Source organism: Acanthopagrus latus, chromosome 10 (genome assembly GCF_904848185.1).
Source record: "Acanthopagrus latus isolate v.2019 chromosome 10, fAcaLat1.1, whole genome shotgun sequence".
In the NCBI taxonomy this organism is placed as follows: domain Eukaryota; kingdom Metazoa; phylum Chordata; class Actinopteri; order Spariformes; family Sparidae; genus Acanthopagrus; species Acanthopagrus latus.
In genome coordinates this window covers 17,975,685-17,997,745 of record NC_051048.1, presented here as the reverse complement: position 1 = coordinate 17,997,745, position 22,061 = coordinate 17,975,685, and the positions used below count along the sequence as shown (strand labels likewise).

Sequence of the window (22,061 nt, the reverse complement as noted above, 5' to 3'; positions counted from 1 at the left end):
TGTTTGACCCTGGGGGGTGTAGAATTAGAAGATGCTGCTGTCAACTGTGTTTTTGTCTTTTGACATTGGTTTACTTAATGTCAAACACAATTTCTGGTACTGGTTAACATTATTTACAGGTCTTGCATCCTTTTTAGTGACAATATGACTGCAGAATCAATATTCACTCTATACAAATAACAGGTCCTCTCTGAACAACCTCGTTACAAATCCTCACAAGGTAGTGATACACACCAATAAAGAAAATACAGCAAACAGCACACATGACAGATGCCAAGATAAATACACAAACATGACGCTTGTGTGAATTTAAAAAAAAATCAACAAAATCGATAAGCAGCCCTTTTGATCGCACATCTTGCTCAAGTCTAATGTTATCGGGCTTCTGTTTACAAAACCAAACACTTATGGAGTGCATAAAGAATTAACTTTTAGACCCTCATACCTTTTAAAATTTAACAATAACACACCATATGTACACACGAAGTACTAAAATAGATTTTGTTTCTTTAAAGATATCATTTCTGCAGGTTGTGCAATGAGTTACTCCTGATCAGAAAAATACTTGTAAGCTGGGAACACACTTCATGATCGAAGCTCAGTTTGACCCCTAAGACTCTAAAGCCTCTGAGATACTGAACAGAATCTAGAGCTGTGTGTATTGTTACACATTTCTACTCTGATCCAATACCTGATTATTGGCACTGATACTAAAATCACAATTTTCTGATACTTAAATTAGAATTAAAATGTGTCATTTCTGTAAAATGTTCTCTTAAACTGAAAGAAGTCACATGTTGCCTGATCCCAGGAAGTTATCACCGCAATAAAATAGTTCTAATCTGAAATGGCTTGAAAGTATTTGTTAGTTCCAGCTCAAGTCGCTGTATAATGTGAGAGAGTTCACCCCTTCATCAGAAATATCTATTTTTCCTCTTACCTGAGATTGCCACCATTCTTACCCTCATCCAGTGCGATCTCCAGCACAATCAAAATAGTAAGGTAAATATGCATTTTTGATTTTGGGGTGAACCTTTCCTTCAAATCTTGCTTCAGACTAGTTGAATCCATGACAACTGTATAAGATGTTACATTTGATTGTTTTTTTTTTACAACTTTCACACCATGATCCTGAAATTGAACTCTGAATGCCATTCTCTGAAATAGTTTCACTAGATTTACACATCTAGAGTGTTCCCAGCGTTACTACATACTAGGCAAGCATACATAACCTCTTTTTTTTTTTTTTTTTTTTTTAACTCCAAACCAAAACTTTGGATGTCTTTTGTAGATAAAGTGCAGGAATTCCAAAGTCTCTCCACCTCCGTCCGTCAATATTGCAACTCCATCATAGTGGAAAAAAATCCTACCACACTGGTAGTCAATGCCTCAGCAGTCCAAACACTTTGCTCTTATGTGCATCTTATTCCTTGAAGCTACAGTAGTCACCTCTTAATCCACAGGGTTCAGCCTTTTGTCAAGGCTCAACTCGTAACCGTTAACCTCCATATTGCAGTGGTAATAAAAGCAAAGGGCAATTCCAAAACACACCTTCAACCAGAATCTAAATGAACACAACAATTGACTTCAAAATACATGTCAGAAAATCAAGTTTGGAGTCAGGCCCACATTCAAAGTTCATCCCAAACTGTACTCAGGTCCATATCTCTTCAGGCCAGGAGTCTTCAGTTCATGCTTTCCTCCCCCAAGTAGTCCAGCTCCGTGGGCTTGTCCAGGTCCATGTCCATGTCCATATCCATCATTCCCCCTGCCGAGTGCCCGCTGAAGTTTGCTGCGATCTGGTCGAAAGTCTTGCCCCGTGTCTCTGGCACCCGGAAGAATGTGAAGATGAGGAAGAAGAAGAGGAGAACTGCGAAGATCAGGAAGACATACGGCCCACAAAGGTCCTGAGGAAGGATCAAACAACAGAGGGTAAGTTACTCATCAATCATAGGACATCCACAACTATCTATTAAAAGTCAAAAAGTACTCACAGCAATATATTGGAAGCCCATGCCAATGATGAAGTTGGCAGTCCAGTTGGAAAAGCCAGCCACGGCCATCGCTGCCGGCCTTGGACCCTGAGAGAACAGCTCAGCTACAAAGAACCAGGGGATGGGACCTGGACCGACCTCAAAGAAGGCTACGAAGCCAAAGATGGCTAGCATGCAGATGTAGCTCATCCATGGAACAGTTTCCTGTCAGGGGGGAGAGAGTAGTTGAGAGGTTTGCGGAGAAATTATCCCTAACAGTGCAGGATGCTTGAATCTTTGGGGGACTGACCAATAAAGCAAGAGCCATGGTCATGATGAGGGCACAGATGCACATCCCGCCAAGTCCGAGCATGTGGAGCGTCCGTCGACCCATCTTCTCTATCAAGAAGAGCTGTCAAAGGAAATGTGGAAACAGAAATTGAAATGCTCAATTGGAAAATGTTGCCAAAACATACATACTCAGTTTAAGTTACTAACATTAGCTTTGTTTACCATATGTATTATCTTAGTTTAGCACGTTAGCATGCTAACATTTGCCAAGTGGCACTTAACACCAACAAGTTTGGGTTGGTAAGATTTATTATGTTGCCAAGTCAAACATCAGGTGAACACCAAAGTGGTTATAATTCACCTAGTGGAGGGCATCAATGTTTCGACCAAATTTCATGGCCGTCAGTAACAATAGTTTTTGGGACATTTTGCTCAAAGCCACAAATTTCAACCTTGTGATGGCACTAGAGGAAAGTTGGGATCACCAAAATAGTTGGGATTTGTCCTCTGAGGGCCACAAAATGTCACAGCAATCCATCAGAAAGTTGCTGAACTATTTTAGTCTGGACCTAATCATGAATTTCAACCCCAAGAGTTTGTGTGGCCAGCGTGCCTAAGACTCGACCCATTTAATGACATTGAAACATTTTGTTATCTTATTTGCTCTTTGATAACAGCGTTAAACAGTAATAGAAAAACACTGGACTGTAATCTTTAGCATACCAAATTAGAAAAGAATGGACATTTGGTGTTAAATTCTTTTTTCAGACAGAAGGAGCACATCAAAAAGTCAAGCTGAAGGCTCGTTTGGTTCGGTTACTGACCGAGACCACTGTGAAGGCGCAGTTGACCACGCCTGCTCCTATGGTGGCATAGACTGGACTCTGGACTCCTGCCTTCATGAAGATACTGGTGGAGTAGTAAAAAATCTGGGCAGAGGGGGCAAACAGATTAAGGTGAGTCCAGAATCACAGTGCACTGCTCGGTGTGCTGATGTCGTCGGACTGTGACTCACTGCGTTGATCCCAGACAGCTGCTGGGAGAGCTGCAGCAGGATGGAAATGACGATGGGCTGGCGGTAGAGCGGAGAGCGGAAGAGCTCCAGGATGGACACCTTCCTCTCCATGTCCATCTTCCTCTTCTCCTCCTTCATCTCTGTCAGCAAGTCGCCCACCTCCTGCCTTCCAGTCAACCTCCTCAGGCCTGCACAAGGGAAATGTGTGAAGAGTATATGAATTTCTTTGAGGGCACGTGTTTGAAGCGACAGAGCCTCTGCTGGGTCAAAGACATTACATGCACCATACATGTGTATATGTGCTCTTGTACATTCAGCCCCATAAATGTTGCATAAGGTGACTCCAGAGTATGTAGATAGCAGGGTAATGTACAGAGAGTGATTGGACAGTGAGGTAAACCTGATAATCTTTCCTTTGCACAGATAATTTGTGAGCTCAGCCTTGTGTTTGTCAGATACATTTGAAGGCTTTTAAAGGAGTAGTTCACCGCAAATGATCTAGAGATTTTAGTAAGACCGGTGTCTCCTAAGGCCTAATATTTCTATTATTGTGGCCATAGCTGCACAGTAACAACAATACAACATACTGTGAAGCTGACTGGTAAAATATTATAGATATATTGAGATATGGTACTGTAAAAGGCTGTTACATGTTAACTTTCTGCATGTTGGACCGGTAAGCTATCTATTCACAGTGATTATAACTCACAAAAATACACCCCAAAATCAAATGCTGTTCCAGACTGAGTAACGATTGTGGTCATTCCAAGACATTAATGGTGTTCTTAGACCGGACCTGAGTCTCACCTCTCTTGGCCAGGTGCTCCTGGCAGCGGACGATGTAGAGGAAGCGAGGGCTCTCGGGGCAGAAAGGAAGAAGTGCCATCTGAAGTACAGTCGGCAAAACAGTTATACCCAACAGGACTGGCCACAGGTCCTCACTGCCCAGTAACACCTCCAGACCCAGGATCTGCACAGGGAGAGGGATCAGATTTAAAGATAAGGTTGTCACAAAACATGAACATGATGGTTTACTGTAAAGGTTTTGATCACTTTAAGACATTTCCTCACGAATGCCTGACACAAATATTTAAGACACTGCCTCAAAAAGAGTTTTATAATATGTGCTATCATATACCTGCGCTATCAGAATGCCAGTGACAATAGCCAGTTGGTGCAGCGTGCCCAGTGCCCCGCGCAAACTTGTAGGAGCTATCTCACCCACGTACATGGGTGTCAAGCCTGATGCTAATCCTGCACAGAGGAAAAGTTGGACAAGGGACAGAAACGTCACCAGTGTGAAGGAGACGACTGACTGCAAAAAAAAAAAGTAACAGCAAAAAGAAACAGAAGCAACTTTCAAGTACCTTCCAGTGAATTGAAAAACAGAACAGAACAGCAGAGCGCTCACCGCAGTAGGCACCGATGACGAAGCGTCCGAGGATCATCATTTCGAAGGAGCGGCAGAGCTTCGACAACCCCATCAGACTCCCGCCGATGAAGGCAAACAAGTTGTTTATGAGCATGGCTTTCCTCCTGGGACAAATGACAAGTAGGATTCTTTGTAGTAACTCAGCTCTCAAATGTGACACATTCTATAATATCATCTACATCTGACATACTTCCACAAAAAGTCAGCCCAAAATATTAATTTTTCACTGTGAAGACATGAACTCAAACAAAGTTTAGAGGAAATTAACTTGCATGAGTTTCGATGTGATGTGCACATGTGAAAACCAGCGACATGTTCGCCTACAGAGGGCAGTGCAGCACAGTAACACTGAAGGCTATCTGACTGACATTAGTAGTTATTCCCCACATAACCTTAAAAACTCAGCAGCTATGCAGTTTGGTATTATATCGATGGTCATATAAATCATGCTAAAACATTATGTTTACCACATTTTTAAAGGGCTGTGCAGCAAAATGACGATAGCATTGTAGAAAATCTACGTCAGTGTATTTTAAATTCCCCATCCAGACAAGTTTAAGGCATGAAAATAAAATGCTTTCAATAATAATTTAAATCTGACATGATTATTTGCACAAAGAGGTTCAACTGCATCATTTAAAATTCTAACGGCATGACCTTTTTTTTTCCTAACTGATAAAAACCCCAGAATCAATGCATATAGGCCTCCAAATATATTTAATTTAAGAAGTTCAACTGCTTAAAAAATACATAAAAACTCCAATGTCAGTGTTCAGGTCTCACACTTCCACATCACATTCTTTTCTTGGATGCTAAAGACAAATTTCAACCTAATCCAGTGGAAAATAAGCAATTGTAGGCATCTTAGAATACTCGTGCAAGGAATCGCAAAAATCCTGAAAGTGAGCCTGGAGAGCCCTGCTTTATAAATTCATGACTAAAAAGGTATTTGGAGTGCCACGGTAGGATTTCTACATGAGAAAATCCCTGTCATGAACTGGGAGGGGTTGGGTGAGTTGATCTGGAACAACCCTTCTGTCAGACTGTAGACAGAGATCATTCTGCACGGTGGCGTGTAACAAGTAACAAAAAGCTTTTTTTAGGAAGACCTTGTCCTGAGTGCACTGGAGCTAAATGAATGCAACCCCCCGCTCCTCTCCACATACCCCTCCTGACCCAGCGCTGCCAGCTCTGTTAAGATCCACTTTCAGTCAGTAGAAGCTGTGGGCTGCAGTTTGCATCCCGGCTCAGGTTACAGAGGGAAACTGGGTCGACACTGAACATCCTGGGCAGAGTTTTATCCCTGAATGATCAGAGAGGGAACACTGGGATCCATTTTGCATCCGTGCAGAGGTGGAAGAGTTACGGTGATTTATAGTATCATGACTCACTGAGTTGATTTTCAAAACCTGAGAAAGCTGGTACTCAGAGTGTGTGTGTGTGTGTGTGTGTGTGTGTGTGTGTGTGTGTGTGTGTGTGTGTGTGTGTGTGTGTGTGTGTGCTTCCCCACCTGCCCAGCCACTCAGAGACGAAGCCCACGCAGAAGGACGACATCATGCCACCGATGGAGAAGATGGCCACGGACAGGGACCAGAGGGAGGTGAGGGTCCCTAAGGGGATTGGCTCCCCATGCCGGTGCACCCATGTGGCGTTATAGTCCGCCTCTATCATCTGCACAGGACGCGGAGGTGACAGGACACAGGAACAGAGCGTGAGACAGACCGGACCAGGAGGTAGATGTTATTTGTCCTAGATAAAGGGACAGTTCATCCCAAAATAAAGAATATATTTTTCCTTTTACCTTTAGTGCCATTTATCAGTCTAGTTTGTCTTGTATGAGTTGCAAAGTTTTGGAGAAATCAGCCGTAGAGTTGTCTGAGTTATCGCAAGTAAAATGGAGCTTTGTGGCGCTCAAAGCCTTTCTTATGGTTACTAATATTATAATGATCAACAGACCTTGTTGAGAGCAGTTTCATGCAGGAACTGAACTACACCTGCCGTTGGTTACACCACGCAGGAGGAAGTGTGCGTCTACTCATCGACGAGATGATGTTGTGAGATGTGTCTCTCCTTTTGCCGAGTTGCAAAGTAAACTAGCTAAGTTAGCTCGGCTAAAACTAGATGGAGAAATAGCAAAACAGGTGAGAGGAAAAAGACGTAGTTTCAATTTAGGGTGAACTGTCCCTTTAAGGTCGCCCACGGGGCTTGTGCACCTGATGACTGGAATTTAAAACCAGCTGTTTGAAATAGACAAGAACAAAAATAACAAAATATATGATTTAAGCCACACTTTCACCCATTCACACACACACACACACACACACACTCATACACTGATGGCATGTTAGGTGCTCATCAGGAGCAGTTTGAGGTTCAGCCAGGAGAGTCTGGGGATTCAAACTGATGCATCTGGTTTGGAAAAATGCATTTTTCGTTTGTCTCCTTTCCTCCAGTGTTTTTATGTTCTTGTGCATGTTACAGATCTTGGCGCTCCTCTCTCCAACAGAAAACACTGCTCCTGAAACGCCTCATCGTTTGTCACTCTCTTAATTCTGTAACTTTGTGACATCAGACTACATCACTGTGTCACACATTTGGATCATTTATGCCTCGCGGCTAGCTTGGCACGTAAGAATTGATTGAGAACAGCTGCTCTGTTGTTGTAAGCCGTGCTGGCTCAGGCATGTGTGAGCTGGCCAATCGGAGGAGACTGGTAGACTGAAAGGAGGTTGACTTAAAAAGACAGGAGCTGAAACAGAGCGTTTCAGACAGAGGGGGAACACAGAGCTGTAGCACCGGACAGTATGACAAAACTGATGTGTGTCTTGATCACTTTGCATGTAAACCGATTCTAGTAGTAACCCGAAATACAACTACAAACCTGAAAATGAGCAGAGTATGTCGCCTTAAAAATTGATTGTTTACAACCTAAATTAGAGGATACAGTATATCTTAGTAGCCCTTCTTTCTAAAATGGCTCCATTCTTAAGGCCTCATAAAGGGGTCTCTAAGTGTCACACGCACAAACACAGCAGCTCAGCTTCTATTCTGGTTTTAGTGTCTCAGTGAAATGACATCAGCTGTGTCACGTTTGTAGTCGAGGGTCAATGTTCGTCAATGGATGCCGGAATACCAGCAGGCGAGTCGGAAACCTCTCAGCTGACTTGAGCTCTGGCGTCCATTCATCACCAAGAGCTCAGTGTTGAGCCCTCTGCCACGTATTGATACACAGAATTAGCCCGTTTGCAGTTCATTTCAGACTAAGAAAGAAAGAACATGATGCATACGCAATATGCAGTAAGTCACGCAGTACTCCAGACACGTCTCACATTGAGTACCAAAGCGTGTCCTCATGCTTTAACACATCTGATGGCTGCAATATGAGCAGCAACATGTTTTACGGCTGAGGCAAGTCAGGTTTTCAAAAATCATGTGCTGCTCTCTATAAATACTGTACATACAGTGCTTGAAGGCTCCAAAAGTGTGAGCAGCACAGGATACTCATCACGTGACCCTGATTCGACAGACATTTGGCACATAAAATGAGCTGATTCCCTGACAGTCATCTCGGCGTCAAATGACGTCGCAGCATCGCGTGCCGGGGATTGATTCCTTTTGTCGGGTTTATTTTCTAAACACCGTCGCCTCTGTTTGAGGTTACACTGCGGGGTGTCATGGTGCCCGAAACGCACCTCGTAAAAATCAGGAGACAATAGCAGCTCGAATGTCACGCCCTCACATCAGCACTTCTGTCACTGCCTTTCTCTTCATGGATCCGTGCTTGGTGTTTTTACCTTCTGAGGGGCATTGATAACCCCGATGTTGTACCCGAACTGCAGAGATCCCAGGACAGCAGTGAAGACCGAGAGAGCGAAGGTTCCCGTCACCGTCTGCAGCAGAAACACACACACACACAGATGTAAACCACACATTAAAACTGTATTCTCAGTGCGGTGAGTAATACTGAGGGCACTCATAGCTCTTCTCCACTAACATCCCCTATATATAACTGAGAGACAATCTCTTCAGCACTGCTAATTGCTTCATCGGCTTCTTTACTGTTGGCGCCTGAACTTTAACTTCCCTCCAGTTTCCCATCAGGCCACGGGCACCTGTCTCGCCAGTGACGGACAAGTCGACCTTGGAGAGATGAGGCTTCCCCTCCAGCACAGTGTGTTTATGTCTCAGAGAGTGTGCTTATGCCTTTTCTCACTGTGACACTGTGGCAGAGTGGTTACTGTGCAGCCTGATGCTAAAGGCACAACTCTTTGACAGACACTGAGGGGATTTTACCTGCGTTCGGAGGACTTTTCTGCTACTGTATACTTCCACTGCACTACATTTCGGGGGTAAATATTGTACTTTTTACTCCACTGCATCTATTTGGTAACCATAGTCACTAGTGACTTTGCAGATTGCGTGCTGCATCCGTGCCAAAGTAGTGTATTAAATGTATTTTATCTGCAATCATACGCACGCAAAAATGCTCAGAAAAAAGTGAGGTCATCGGTCATAAATATAAATATGTAGAAATGTATGTTAACTCCCACTGTTTGTACTGAGGTACATTTGATATCCAATCAAGTAATATTCGCACAGGTGACTCTCACTTTTACCAAATTAATATCTGAACACAGTGTCTTTGGGGCCCTCTTAGAACAGAGTTAAACAAACCGACTTTACTGTTTAAAACGACCTCCGTGTACTGAAACAATAAACTTCACTAGGAATTTAATAAGTACAAAACACCCTGAGCATCTTTTTCTTTGTTACTCTCTGCAGCAAAACATGTCTGTGGGCAGCTGGTGTCGGCTCCTGAGTATAAACAGAGAAAAACACACCCATCGTGGCCTCCTGAAACGTTGACATTCTGCTGATGGTGGACATCCTGACAACAACAATATGATGTGACAAGCTGAAGCAGAACTAAGTTACACGTATGTTTACATGTACGTACAAATAAATTGATTAAAAAATGTGCTAATTTGGCTCTGATGCAGCATCTCCAAAGTGACACGGTAACCAGAGCCGAGTGGAGTGGAAGTAGAAATACTCAAGTAATGTACAGATACCTCGAAAATAAAGTGACCATACTTAGTTACATTACATCAGTGAGATGTGTTCTGTGTCCCTTCTGTTTGACTGTATTAATCATTTAGTAAAGTCTGAGGCTGTGTGTGGTGTAGTCAGTGTGGATCTGTAGCACTGTTTCCTGACCTTGCTGTGTTGAGTCTTAAGATAAGTGTTGTTTAGTATGCATGGACCAAAACAAAAGGGTGTGTGTGTGTGTGTGTGTGTGTGTGTGTGTTCATGTGTGTGTGCTCGTGTCCTTGTTACAGAAAAGGTAAAACACATCAGAAGCAGCCAGTTATGCTCTATTACACTTCACAGTGGCTGAGTATCATTACAAATTAACCTTCACAACACTTAGTCACTATTTTAATGCTTTTACTCACGGTACGATCTAAAAAGAGGGCCCCTGATTCACAGAGTGTGTTTACTTTTCTGCTTTGTTTGAGTTTCCATGCTTACAGGATTTATTTTACACAGAGACCAAAACTTCTGCCCTCCTTCCCACCCAGATCCGCACAGCCTGCTACCTGTTCTTCACCTCGTAACATCGCAGCGGTCCACTCACTCTCGTTTTAACATTATGGAGAGATGAAACTGTCCTAAACCAGAAGAGCCACACCAAAAAAAACCTGTCCTTCTGACTTACTAATGATTTCTCCCAAAGAGCTGGAGGGAACTCACGACAACAGGCAAGTGTTTGTGAGGGTGGTGAGGTGGAACCAGTCAGACTAGGTGGCCTACAACAAACCCACAGTGCTCAGCTCTGACCTGTAAACTCACTTATTTAGCTCTTCAAGGTCACTGCCCAGGGCTAAATAAGGGCCAAAGCTCATTCAGATCAGGGCTGATTTCAGTTTTCCTCCTTGCTGAAACTGGCACATTTCTGTTCGTTAGTGGTTGTTGCGTAGCATATTGTTGTTTTTTTAAATTATCATTCTCAATTATACAATAGTTTCAACTCTGATTGAATGACAATATAAACCACTGCTGGACATATTTCCAACAAATACATTACATAATATATTTCATAGCAAATAAGAATAAAATCATCTTATTTTAAGTCATTTAAATATTCAGATACTTTTTTGGCCGACCAGTCAACGATTCTGTCACTTTTTGTCGTGTTACGTGAAGCGAATGTGTTTTCTCCCATAGTTTTTTGTGTGCGACGGAGATAAAATCGTGCGTAAAATCGCTCCAAACTAAATTACGCAGGACACAAATAACGTCTTTCCCTGCAGCCTACTCTTCATCACATCACTTTTGCGAGTAAAAACAACAAGCCCGACCACATATTTCAGCTGTGCAAAGCTCTCATGAAAAAAATTAATAAATAAATAAATTACCTCCCCTCCGAGTTGCTGAAACCCGGCCGGCATGTTTCTGGCAGCTCCGGGCACCCAGCGGCAGCAGATGACAGATGCGTCTGGTGCCAAATGGAGACACGTGAAACTCCCCCAAAAGGACAACAAGTCCTGACTGCAACCTGCTGCAGTTAAGCACCGATGCAGCGCACTGAAATGTAATATCCAAAAGAGAGAAGTGGTCAATCTGGTGCGTCCTGTGCTGCAGGGTGTCCTCTCTTCTTTCAACTCTGTGTTGTGTCCGTCCAGCTGGGGTGGAGTGACACCCGCACACCCACGTGCACGCCTCTCTCCGTATCGAGAGGGTGGACGGGGGAGGGGAGGGGAGGGGGGTGTGAGGCTCCTCCGCTCCTGAAAATCAGCCCACTGGGCCTCCGGCTGATCTTGAGGTCCGCCTGCAGAGGTCGAGACGCAAGCAGGAAGCTCCCCTGACCTTAACGACTATTGGCTGAGGGAGAGAAGGGGTGCGAACAAGTGCAGGGAGAGATGACTCTGCTGTGCAACAGAAAGCAGACAAGGAGGTCTGCTTTGTGTTGTGGAGCTTAAGAGGTGATTGCATTTTAACAATAATTTATCCATATCTGGAGCTCCTGACTTTGTTGAGGGCCAAATTTGGTCTTCAGGCCCACTCTGTGAGTCATCGCACACAGACCAGGGCCTTAGCAGTGGAGTCAACAGTAGGTGGGAGGAAGAACTCACTTCCTACTATTCTAAAACATTTAGACATTTACACCTGATGATCTGGGATGAACTTCCCATTAACATCTAATGGTGTGTTCCAGTGAATGACGTCCTGGCTTGTGAAGTGTTATTCTTGGAATGGTGTTACATTAATAAGCGTCTCATCAGCAACTAATGGGAACATTGAAGGTGTCAGTGATCACATTCAGCCACTCAACGTGACTTCCACTGCACTCACGTCACACGCCTGCTGTTGTTCCAGCACAGAGATGAAAACAAAACAACAACAGAAAACAACCCAAAAATCAGTTTTTAATACATTCAAAAGTAATGAGAAACAGGCAGCACAGTTGCTGTGTCTCAGTTCAGGGTCTGCATCCTTCAGAGGCTGCATTTGAAGACCAATTACTCCACTACACCGTGTAAAGGCTGTCCCAATCCGAATGCAGCCCTCAAATGCAGCCTTCTTTTCTGTCTTTTTGGAGGATGCACTCTTATTATTATCATCACAGACCTAGATGGACCTTTAAACTAAATGAACTCTCAAGTGCAGCGGCAAAAGAAAAGAAAAAGAACTTCAACAAGAACCCCGCTGCAATATTACGGTGCATCTGGCTCTTTGCTCATGAAGTGCTACAGCAAAGTTTTTTGACCCACAAATCTGTGGCGTGTCATGTATAGAAGGTAAAATAATGCCGGTCACATGGTTGCACAGGTGTTGGACCTTAGACGAACTGGAGTTCAACCAGCTATGACTCAACATTTCTCGTGGGCGGTCAAAGAGGGGCTCGTCTTTGACGCCCTGGCTGCCATTGTCGTCTCCCCAGCAGCAATAAATCCCGTTCTATTTCTGATCACATGCCAAAGGGGTCACACACCATAGCTCATCCCGTTCCACTAACTCTCCCCCCTCTGATGCATACAACAAAGCTTAATCCTCGTCCAGCGGGCAACAGGTGGGCTCTAAATTTGGCTGGTGCCACCTGAGTTGGCAGCGTAGGTGTGGTTGGAGGGGAAGTTTGGTCGATGGACGGCGGGGGTTTAGGAGGTGTGTTGTGGGAGGGTTGCACTGGGCGGGAAAAACTGTTCTGCCAAGGAGCTCAGTGGAAAATATCTGCCCTGGATCTCTCAGTTGAATGATTCAAGCCCACCCCTCGCAGGACACACCCACAACCTCACGCCACTCTCCCCCTTGGAGCCCACCTTCTTTTCCATGTCCTGCTCTCATACGCACATTGAGAAAGAGAGGAAGAACCTGACACCCCTCAACCAAAGCCAGGGGCCCCAAGCACAGCCTGGTGTGTGTGTGTGTGTGTGTGTGTGTGTGTGTGTGTGTGTGTGTGTGTGTGTGTGTGTGTGTGTGTGTGTGTGTGTGTGACTCAGACTAAATGTAGAGGAACTTTACACCATCAGAAGAGTGGCGTAGAGCCGTTACCAACATAGTTGAAAGGGTTCCTGTGCACAATCTGGTACAGACAGAGATGATAGTATGACATTTCCATAAAGTATCGCATGAATTCATACAGAGGGAGCCAACAACAGTGACAGAAGGTGAAGTACAGACCTGTGGTGACGGATTAAACAGGTGTAAGCGCACCGCCAGCGTCTTAAACCAAAAACACCTGTTCAGCACTTCAGCCAAATGTCACACATGTTTGTTCCCAAACTGGAGATGCCAACAAAAAGTCACAAACGCACCATGTGACTGCCCTTTATTACTCACCCAAGTGATGTAGAGAGAGTCAGTGTAAATACTCATGACGTGTGTGTGTGTGTGTGTGTGTGTGTGTGTGTGTGTGTGTGGCTGTTGGGGTCAGCCGGTTCAAAATCATGTTACAGTAAACTGAGTTGCGTGATGGATGGCAGGTGTTGAGCTGTTCGGTCAGTGACAGTGAGTGACGGGTAACAACACTCGCACCGGACTCGATGTGAAAAAAGGATGAATTGAAAAACCTGTGAACCAATCAAGTAGATCTTGTGCATAGTCCTCTTTCTCAGTCTTTTTAGCTTTGGATATAGCCGCGGAAGTTGCTTGACCCCATTTTCAGTCGTTGTGCTAAGCTAAGCTAATCGGTTGCTGACATATTTTCCATACAGATGTTTGTGCGCTGTATCTTCTTGTGTAACGATCGGCCAAAAAAGCAAATTTGTCTATTTTCTAAAATGACAGACTACAACATCAAAGTTACGAAAACTAGAAATGGAATATTTGCCCCCTTAATAAGAAGACACGTGTTCATCAGACACGTAGGTTTTCCTTTGACTTACACACCCAACGAATAAAGAACTATAGGCTTTAAATCAGGTATTAGAAGAATAACTTAGGCTGACCATGTAAACAGATCAAATATACAGTAAATAATACAGGCCATATATTTTATTTAATCAAGTTAAAGCACTATGGTGGATTGCATTAGAACCTGCATGCAGCTCAGGCTACATTTTGACCCTGGCTGGCGATAGATAAACTTCTGTGGCATGCGAGTTTAATGTAGCCTCATATGGTTTTGCCACTGCCAAACATCTTCCATGTTACATATAAAATCAGAATAGTTCAACATTTCCTGGAGCAACATCAACATTAATCGTGCGAGTCCTCTTTTCTCTCTCTGCCCTGGTCCCGTTCTGTTAGACCTCACTATTGTATCTATATATAGGGCCACAGGGATTGAGTTCAAAGTGGACTCGCTGGCACCATCAGCACATTCACTCAAAGGTCAGACCGCCCTAAAGTGGCACCAATAACTGCTGTGGATCCAGACAGATGAGAACCTACATTCAGTGCGTACTCTCTGGCTTAGACTCTTGCCAGTTCATTGGGCACAAGTGGCCGGACACAAGCCTGGGTGAGGTCCCGCTCAGAGTTTCTCTGCAGCTCTGGTCCCCTGTGGCGTAGAAGTGTACTGAACCGGTTAAAGGGGCATTTGAAGGGTGATGAGAGGCGTCGTCGTCATCCAGAGGGAGGGAACGTGAAATCAGGGAAGCTGACAGATCTAAACTGTAGGTAGGTAGGTAGGTAGGTAGGTAGGTAGGTAGAATCACCACGCAGGAAGGAACCGTGCCTGACAGTGACCCTGCCTGCTCCAGAGACGCCGCTTCAAAGATGACCTCTGACCTCCCTGGAGAGAGAAAGAAGCAGAGGCAGAGGGCTGGTTGACTTCTCGAAGATAAACTTAAATACACACCACTGTTGTCAAAAGAAAACTGATGTTACTGTTACAAGAACTACTGAGAACTGTGAGATGTTACAACCGACTACTGAACCACGATAAAATGTACAAGCCAAGGTTTATTTGATTTTACATTCATTTTACATTTCATACATGTGTTTTGATTCTGATTCTGTATTTATACATCTTTATTGCATTTTATGTGAATGTATATTTTTTAGTAAACCCTTAAATACTGTGTCAAGATACATTTTGTCATATCGGATAGGTGCTTCTGTTTTATCCAGGTACATAACTGCCTCTTTGAATTATTTTGTATCTTTGTACATCACTGTCGCAGTCATTTAAGGTTAGTTATCTGACCTAAAAAACAGTCAGGAATTCCCGATAATGTCGTCATGTTGCCTTCAGGAGCTCCACAGAAGCCTGTAGTTTTCTCTTGCACATGTCAAGTCAGCTTTATTTGTACAGCTCAGTATCACATGCAATATTGCAGTCAGCTGTCGTGGCCCACACCAGGACCAGTCTATGAGCTTTGTTTTACCTGGCTAAAAAATATATATCAGGCAACAAATGACTAAATAAATTAAAGTTTATTGGCATACTAAAGTTTAGTTTTAATCCAACTACGAACAAAGTTGATACATTCCAGGTCTAAATCGACATGAGAGAGATCTGTGCCCTCAATAGAAAGTGGTTTGGGGTCCAAAAACACCCAATTCCAGCTCTTTTACAGCCCCTCATATAACAACGTCAAATAATGCGATATGCGTTTTTATCTGTGGTTATTTGTTTTAAGTGTAATTATGGCATCAATCACTAAACTGGTTTCATTCCTGAAGCTGGCAAAAGTAAGAAAACAGACAAAAAAAACATTCAAGTATAGACTGAGCAGCACTGAACAAACCCGTGTTTATCCGTTATGGGGATAAATTGTACAAATAGCTCTTGTCGTTCTTGAGTTGCAATGTTTCCCACGGTAATGGAATGCATCACGAGCATTTCGCGATGTTGCATTTAAACGCGTCAGAAGAGCAGGGCGCTCTGTGATTGGTCGTCTGGACAGGCTTAAAAACAGCCCCTCCCCCTCCATTCGGTGGGATTCCCCGTGAACAACGTGCTCCGATAAACCCCCAAAATATTTTGACTTTTTCGGCTGTGTACACTGTTTTGAACGCAGGTGACTCACCGCCCATACGGCAGTACCGGAGAAACAAAGGTAGCGTTGTGGTCATTCATGCCTCATTCGTTAAAGCAGTGACGCTAAGAGCAACTCGTCTGTCCGATAAAGAAAGTTTTGCGGCAGTTTAGCTAGTTGGTCGGATTCCGAAACGTAAAGCTAACGTAATTAGCTAGCTAGTTATGCTAACGCCAAGCTCGCTACAAAACAAAGAAAGTCGTGTCCGCTATCGCGGAGAGCTAAACCCATGTTACACCATCGAGAGTTAGTAGCTCCCGTTCACATATTCGCACAGAGTGAAGTTATTTTCATTGAGTTTTTGTGAAAATGACCGACTCGGTGGCCGAATGGAGCTAGCTTGAGGGCCTCCTGCACGAAAGAAAATGGACGGCAGCTAGCTAAGGTTAGCAGGGCTGAATGGTTGTTCGTGTTGTTTGTTTGGGGGCTGCTTGTTAGGTCGGTAACTTTACAATTCTTCTCAAACTTGACATTCGAGAAATATGGTGATGTCTAGTGCTTAATGTGTTTTATATATCTGAAGTTTTATAACGACGGAAACCCCAACGTTAGTCAGCAAATCAGAGCAAAAGGCCTGCTTTTTTTTTTTTTTTTTACTGCATTTCCTGTGTGGCAGAACCAGGCAGGGGTTTGATTATCGGCTAATTATTGTGGTGATTTATCGATTTAAAAGTTACAACATTGATCAGTTAAAGCCTCTCAGGTGTGTATAATTTATGTATTACTGTAAATGACATGTCTTTGCGTGTTTTATTGTCACAGTTTTTTAAACCATTTTCTATAATTTTATAGAGTAAACTGTTAATGTATAGTCTAAAAATATTATGATAATACTTGTTGCCAATAAAGTTACATGAAATGTGGAGTTTAATAAGAGATCAAGATGTTGCATACTTCATACTAACACAAGCTCTTACTTCCTGTTGATCCCCATCCAGTGCTCTTCCTCTGTTTTCTCTTGTGGGAAGTTACGATGGAAGAGTCCTGTCTGGAGAGTCTGCCGCTGAGCCAGAACTCCTTCAGGGAGCTGTGGGAGAGTGTGTAAGTTGTGTTTTTAATAGTAAATACCACTTTAAACGATGTTATTGTGCTTAAGACAAACAAGTAAACCAGTGTGTGTGGATATGTGTTTGATTTTGCAGTGCGGCCCCACTAATCTCGACCATACCGACCGTGGCTGAGCCCTCTGAAACATGGGGCGTGCAAGGACAAATGAATATGCTCGTAAGGATACCTGCACATACCTTCATTTAAAAATACTGATCAGACTGGCTGCATGATACAGCTCTGTGTTAGATATGTGACCCTCTGGTGTTTCGCTCTGTTTCCAGCTCATGAACGAACAAATTCTGACTGAGGGGTTTGATGAAAATCTCTTCGAGCTGCCTCCGGAGATGTCTACTAAAGACGGTGTCACTCCCCCGTCCTCCACCGTGCCGGTTACAACTGACTACCCGGGGGAATACGATTTCCAGCTGCGTTTTCAGAAGTCTGGAACTGCTAAGTCAGTCACATCGACCGTGGGTGTCATCTAAAAATCTAGAAATTCTGCTTATTTGTTGATTTCCTATATTTTTAAACAGTTTAGAATAGTTTATAATATGAATAACTTATCTTACATCTGCTCCTATTAATGTGAGGTAAAAGTAGTATGTACTGCTTACTGTGTCTGATTTTGGTAACATTACACAGAATTTAAATGATAGTCTAAATGCTAGAAGTTGAGCGGGACTTGTGGTCCTGCAACCAAACATGGCACGGAGCAGAAGCTTCGCCGAAGAACAAAAGAGATTTCCACAGCTGCTCAGTTATCAGGCACCATTCACTGTTCAACTGAGTTCTTCCATCTGAAATATGGTTTTTATAAGTAAAAGCTCTGCTCCTGTTGTATATTGACCTAATTCACAAAATTAAATTCAATCTTACTTCATAGATTTCAAATTTTGAGACTGGAAATTGAAAAGTTTGACCGTAGTGAACTCCTCCACTGGTTTTATCATCCCCAAAAGTATTTAAAGTGTAAAACATTGAAACGATCTACACTAAGAGTAAAAAATGTATGTCTTACCTTAGCTTTGCATTGAAAATCCATTCTTTCGTATCTCTGGTGGCATTCAAGTGGAATCTTATTCATTGTGACGATTCGCTAAATTTTAAAGACTACAGTCAGTCATTGGGTTTGAAGAGCCAATAGCATTAATGTTTCCACTGTGACTCACCCAGCAGCGCGCTGCAGTTGGCCAGTTTAGTTGAAGTTAGAGTGGTCTGCCCTGAAACTCCCGCCCCTGTCGACTTGTGCTCTGGTCTGTGGGAGAGGTGCAGTCTGGTTGTAAAGCACAGCTCTGACATGACGGGACATGTTCCTGCACCTCTTCCTCCAGCACAGGAAGGGTTAAAATGGACGAAAGCAAGGTAAAATATCTTCTTTTAGCTTGATCAATCTGGCCTTACTTATTAAGAGAACTTAAAGTAGTTTTTGTTTTTGGTTCTTTAGAGGAGAAAGAGTAGTCAGACTTATTTTGTGGAACTTTTTTTATGGAATTTCTTTTTTGAATTTTTCTTTTTTAAATATACATCTAATTTCGGCCCCACAGATAATGATGTGGCTTTTTTACTGTGCTTTCTCTCAGTATTCGGAGCTGCTGAATAAACTTTACTGCCAGCTTGCAAAGACCAGTCCCGTGGAGGTCGTTGTCAGCAAGGAGCCTCCTGTTGGCGCCGTCCTCAGGGCCACCGCCGTGTACAAGAAGACTGAGCATGTGGCCGAAGTGGTCCGCAGATGTCCCCACCACCAGAATGAGGACGGTAAGGAAAATGAGTCGGTGAATATTGTCCTGTCTGTGCAGTGGATTAATGCTTGTCTCTGCTCGAAGAAGAAACATAAATAGATGTTAAGTTTATGGTTTTTTTTTCTGATGTGTTTTACATTTAGCTGCTGAGCATCGCAGCCATCTGATCCGTGTAGAGGGCAGCCAGAGAGCTCAGTATTTTGAGGATCAGCACACAAAGAGGCAGAGCGTGACTGTCCCTTACGAACCCCCACAGGTACATCTGCCTCACTTGATCTGTCTGACACAAAATGTCTGCTCTCTCTACTGCTGTCATTTTTACACACTCACATTTCCCCCCCTTTAATTAGTTTTGTATAAAAACAAACCTGGCCTGTCACACTGAGATCATAATGTAACATTTACATTTGGAAAATTTTACACACAGCATTTTCACCCTAATTGTATACACCTCAGCCAGCAGTGAATAAACACTGTTGTTCTTCTCCTGTTTTCAGTTAGGATCAGAGATCACGACCATCCTGCTGAGCTTCATGTGTAACAGTTCCTGCATGGGAGGAATGAACCGCAGGCCCATCCTCACCATCCTGACCCTCGAGACTCCCGAGTAAGTGTCGCTTCTCCTTTAGCAGAGGTCGCGGGTCGGGTGCTGGGAGTCTTAATGTTACTTCAGTGTATTGGGAAAAGGCAGACATTGATTGATATGGATGTCCCAGTTATGTCTTGCATTACTGTTCTGTGAATTAATTTGTCTTTGGAAAGCTTTGTGAGTCTTTGTACTCCTCATCTCCTTCATAGGGGACTTGTTTTGGGCCGGAGGTGCTTTGAGGTGCGCGTCTGTGCATGTCCAGGCAGAGACCGCAAAACCGAGGAGGAAAACAGCACCAAGATGCAGAATGGCACCAAACAAACAAAAAAACGGAGTAAGTTTATGTTGCATTACATTAATTTTCTGTTTTTTAGTTTACAACCATACTTCCTGTTTCCTTACTAACCTCAGTTTTACAACTTTCAGAGAGTGTCCCTCTCCCTGAAAACCCCTCTGCGAAGAAGACCAAGTCGGTCTCCAGTGCTGAGGAGGAGGACAAGGAAGTATTTGTTCTACATGTAAGTAAACATGAATGCAATCATAAAAAGTTATTGTGCAAATTTCCATGGTCTTTGATTAATTTCCTCTCGATTTCCCTGCAGGTTCGTGGTCGCGAGCGCTATGAGATGCTCAAAAAAATCAATGATGGTCTGGAGCTGCTGGACAAGGACAGGTAAGAAGTGTAACTTGTTGTTTTGCAGGCAGCAGCCTGAATCACTGTCAGTGAACTAAACTTGTGACTTAAATGTTCATAAATATCTCAACATGGTCGACAAATCTGGGTGTTTACTGTGATTCGTTTGGCAGCAGTTAAAAGTTTAAAGCTGGGTTGTGTTGAACATGTTTTATAGACTCTTAACTTTGGTTGCAGTGTCCAGTGGAGATCACCTGCCACCAGAGGTCACTGTATATAATATTAATGTTATCTTGCTTCACACTGGGGCTGCAACTAAACATCATTTTCGTTATCAATCAAATCCCTTATTCCATGTTATAAATGAATGTTAGCACATTTTTTCCGAGCCCAAGGGGAAGTTTTTAAATTGTTTCTTTTGTCCAACCAAACTTCCAAAAACTATGTTTACTATCCTAAACTTCAAAGAGAAGCATCAAATCGAAGCTCCAGTTTTGAACATTTTTGCCTCAAAAATGACTTGTCAGATTACATTTTCATGGACATTTTGATCAAGGTGCCATTTAATCAATTATGAACACAAAGTAGTTTCATCATGATGTGGGGGGAAAGAAAAATATTTTCATGAAAAATCTGAAGAAAAAGATCATTCCAGTTGTGAACAGATTCTGCCCAAAATGTTTGATCAAAGCTTGAACAGTCTTAAAAGTAGTATTCTCAGTCATCTCGTGTCACTTCAAATAAACTGAATCCACCAACTGCCCTCATTTCCAATTGTCACTGGATTGTTTCCTGCTTTCTCTCCACAGCAGAACCAAGACCAGGCCGTCCGTGAAGCATGAAGTTCCTCTGCCTTCGAGCGGGAAGAGACTCCTGCAAAGAGGAGAGAGGAGTGACAGCGACTGAGAAGGTCATTGCTTCAATCATGAGAACAAAGAGCATGTCTTTCTCCCTCCAAGCCTTCAGGTTTATTTCAGGTTTTCGTTATAATCCAAAACTTGATTCCACAACTGTACTGCCTGATTATTTACTGTAAGTTCCCACGGTGGTTCGCTGTTTTTTTTAATGTATCCAAGTGAATAAAGATGAAAGTATTGTGCAGAGGAGAGCTGTTCATACCGTTATCAGTTCTGCCTCCTCTTCAGAATTCATTTAAAGGTCCCATGAAATGACTTTGACGTTTTTAACCTTCTGTGCTTGAAACAGGATGTTATGGGTTTGGACTTTAAATTAAAGCAGTGTTAATCGTGGCAGGGATTTTTTTTTTTTTTTTTTTTTTTAGTTATTCTGATTTAAAAAAAAAATAATCAGCCATGTATGATCTCATTATGTCACATAGAAAAGATTTTCTATAGTCTGCGGTGACGTTTCTGCTCACAGGGAACTGTCGCCAACAGTAAACACTAGATTTGGTAGATGAGGGGCTGGCACCCCAAAAGCCAATCACCTTTTAGTATTTGTTACTTTTATACACAGCAGAGAGCAGAAACTGATGTTTGGAACAATGGTAAAAGAGGAATATTGTATGTTAGGATGTCCCAGCTGTAATTGTATGTTTGGTGTTTCTGTTTTCAGCCTCCATGAGCACTTCACCTTGTGACCAACCACTGTCCGTCGCCTCGACCGCATGTTTTTACACTGCCATGTAAACTTATAAAGGCATTTTTTTTTTGTTTTATTTCTGTACCTTTTTATAGATTATTTTCGGATCGTAGTTTTGTAATAAGAGTTTTATCTTTCTATATTTTTCATTGTCATTTTTTTCATGCCTTTACTAATTTGCATTTTGTAATCGATGCTTCTGCCAAAATAAATGCCAACATACAACTGTGTCCTTGTGTTCTGTTTATGT

The 22,061-nt window shown here is 42.9% G+C and overlaps 2 protein-coding genes and 1 long non-coding RNA gene across 8 annotated transcripts; 2 read left to right on the top strand and 1 right to left on the bottom strand.

Moving 5' to 3' along the window:
- Positions 1-45: 45 nt before the first annotated feature.
- On the bottom strand, positions 46-11,412 carry LOC119027789 (solute carrier family 2, facilitated glucose transporter member 4-like). The gene is made up of 11 exons (XM_037113239.1): positions 11,131-11,412; positions 8,506-8,601; positions 6,222-6,382; positions 4,691-4,815; positions 4,418-4,533; positions 4,087-4,249; positions 3,280-3,467; positions 3,089-3,193; positions 2,284-2,385; positions 1,995-2,198; positions 46-1,907 (listed from the first exon to the last, which is right to left on the bottom strand). The coding sequence occupies exons 1-11, from the start codon at positions 11,161-11,163 to the stop codon at positions 1,686-1,688; spliced, it is 1,515 nt and encodes a 504-aa protein (XP_036969134.1). The 5' UTR covers positions 11,164-11,412; the 3' UTR covers positions 46-1,685.
- Positions 8,795-9,822, top strand: LOC119027795. Its single transcript, XR_005077479.1, has 2 exons — positions 8,795-9,060; positions 9,494-9,822. It is a non-coding gene; the product is annotated as an uncharacterized LOC119027795 (long non-coding RNA).
- A 4,648-nt stretch (positions 11,413-16,060) lies between the features above and the next one.
- On the top strand, positions 16,061-22,041 carry tp53 (tumor protein p53). Of its 6 annotated transcripts, none has more exons than XR_005077401.1 (12): positions 16,061-16,218; positions 17,136-17,238; positions 17,340-17,421; positions 17,529-17,717; positions 18,828-19,002; positions 19,130-19,242; positions 19,484-19,593; positions 19,785-19,909; positions 20,002-20,093; positions 20,178-20,248; positions 21,019-21,175; positions 21,785-22,041. XR_005077401.1 is itself a non-coding variant. In XM_037112787.1 (12 exons), the coding sequence occupies exons 2-11, from the start codon at positions 17,171-17,173 to the stop codon at positions 21,113-21,115; spliced, it is 1,119 nt and encodes a 372-aa protein (XP_036968682.1). In that variant the 5' UTR covers positions 16,061-16,218; positions 17,136-17,170; the 3' UTR covers positions 21,116-21,119; positions 21,785-22,041. The 6 variants fall into 6 exon arrangements, 5 of the variants coding, with proteins under 5 accessions (XP_036968682.1, XP_036968678.1, XP_036968680.1 ...); XM_037112787.1 differs by having other exon boundaries at positions 21,022-21,119; XM_037112783.1 differs by having other exon boundaries at positions 21,019-21,119.
- Positions 22,042-22,061: the final 20 nt, after the last annotated feature.

Bases quoted from the DNA above. Each gene is read 5' to 3' on its own strand.
- tp53 (XM_037112783.1), top strand. From the start codon at position 17,171: ATGGAAGAGTCCTGTCTGGAGAGTCTGCCGCTGAGCCAGAACTCCTTC. The intron at 17,718-18,827 runs GTGGGTGTCATC...GCTTTCTCTCAG, and splicing joins CTAAGTCAGTCACATCGACC to TATTCGGAGCTGCTGAATAA. The intron at 19,243-19,483 runs GTACATCTGCCT...TCCTGTTTTCAG, and splicing joins TCCCTTACGAACCCCCACAG to TTAGGATCAGAGATCACGAC.
- LOC119027789 (XM_037113239.1), bottom strand. From the start codon at position 11,163: ATGCCGGCCGGGTTTCAGCAACTCGGAGGGGAG. The intron at 3,194-3,279 runs GTGAGTCACAGT...CCCTCTGCCCAG, and splicing joins AGCTGTCTGGGATCAACGCA to ATTTTTTACTACTCCACCAG. The intron at 1,908-1,994 runs GTGAGTACTTTT...ATCCTTCCTCAG, and splicing joins TGGGCTTCCAATATATTGCT to GACCTTTGTGGGCCGTATGT.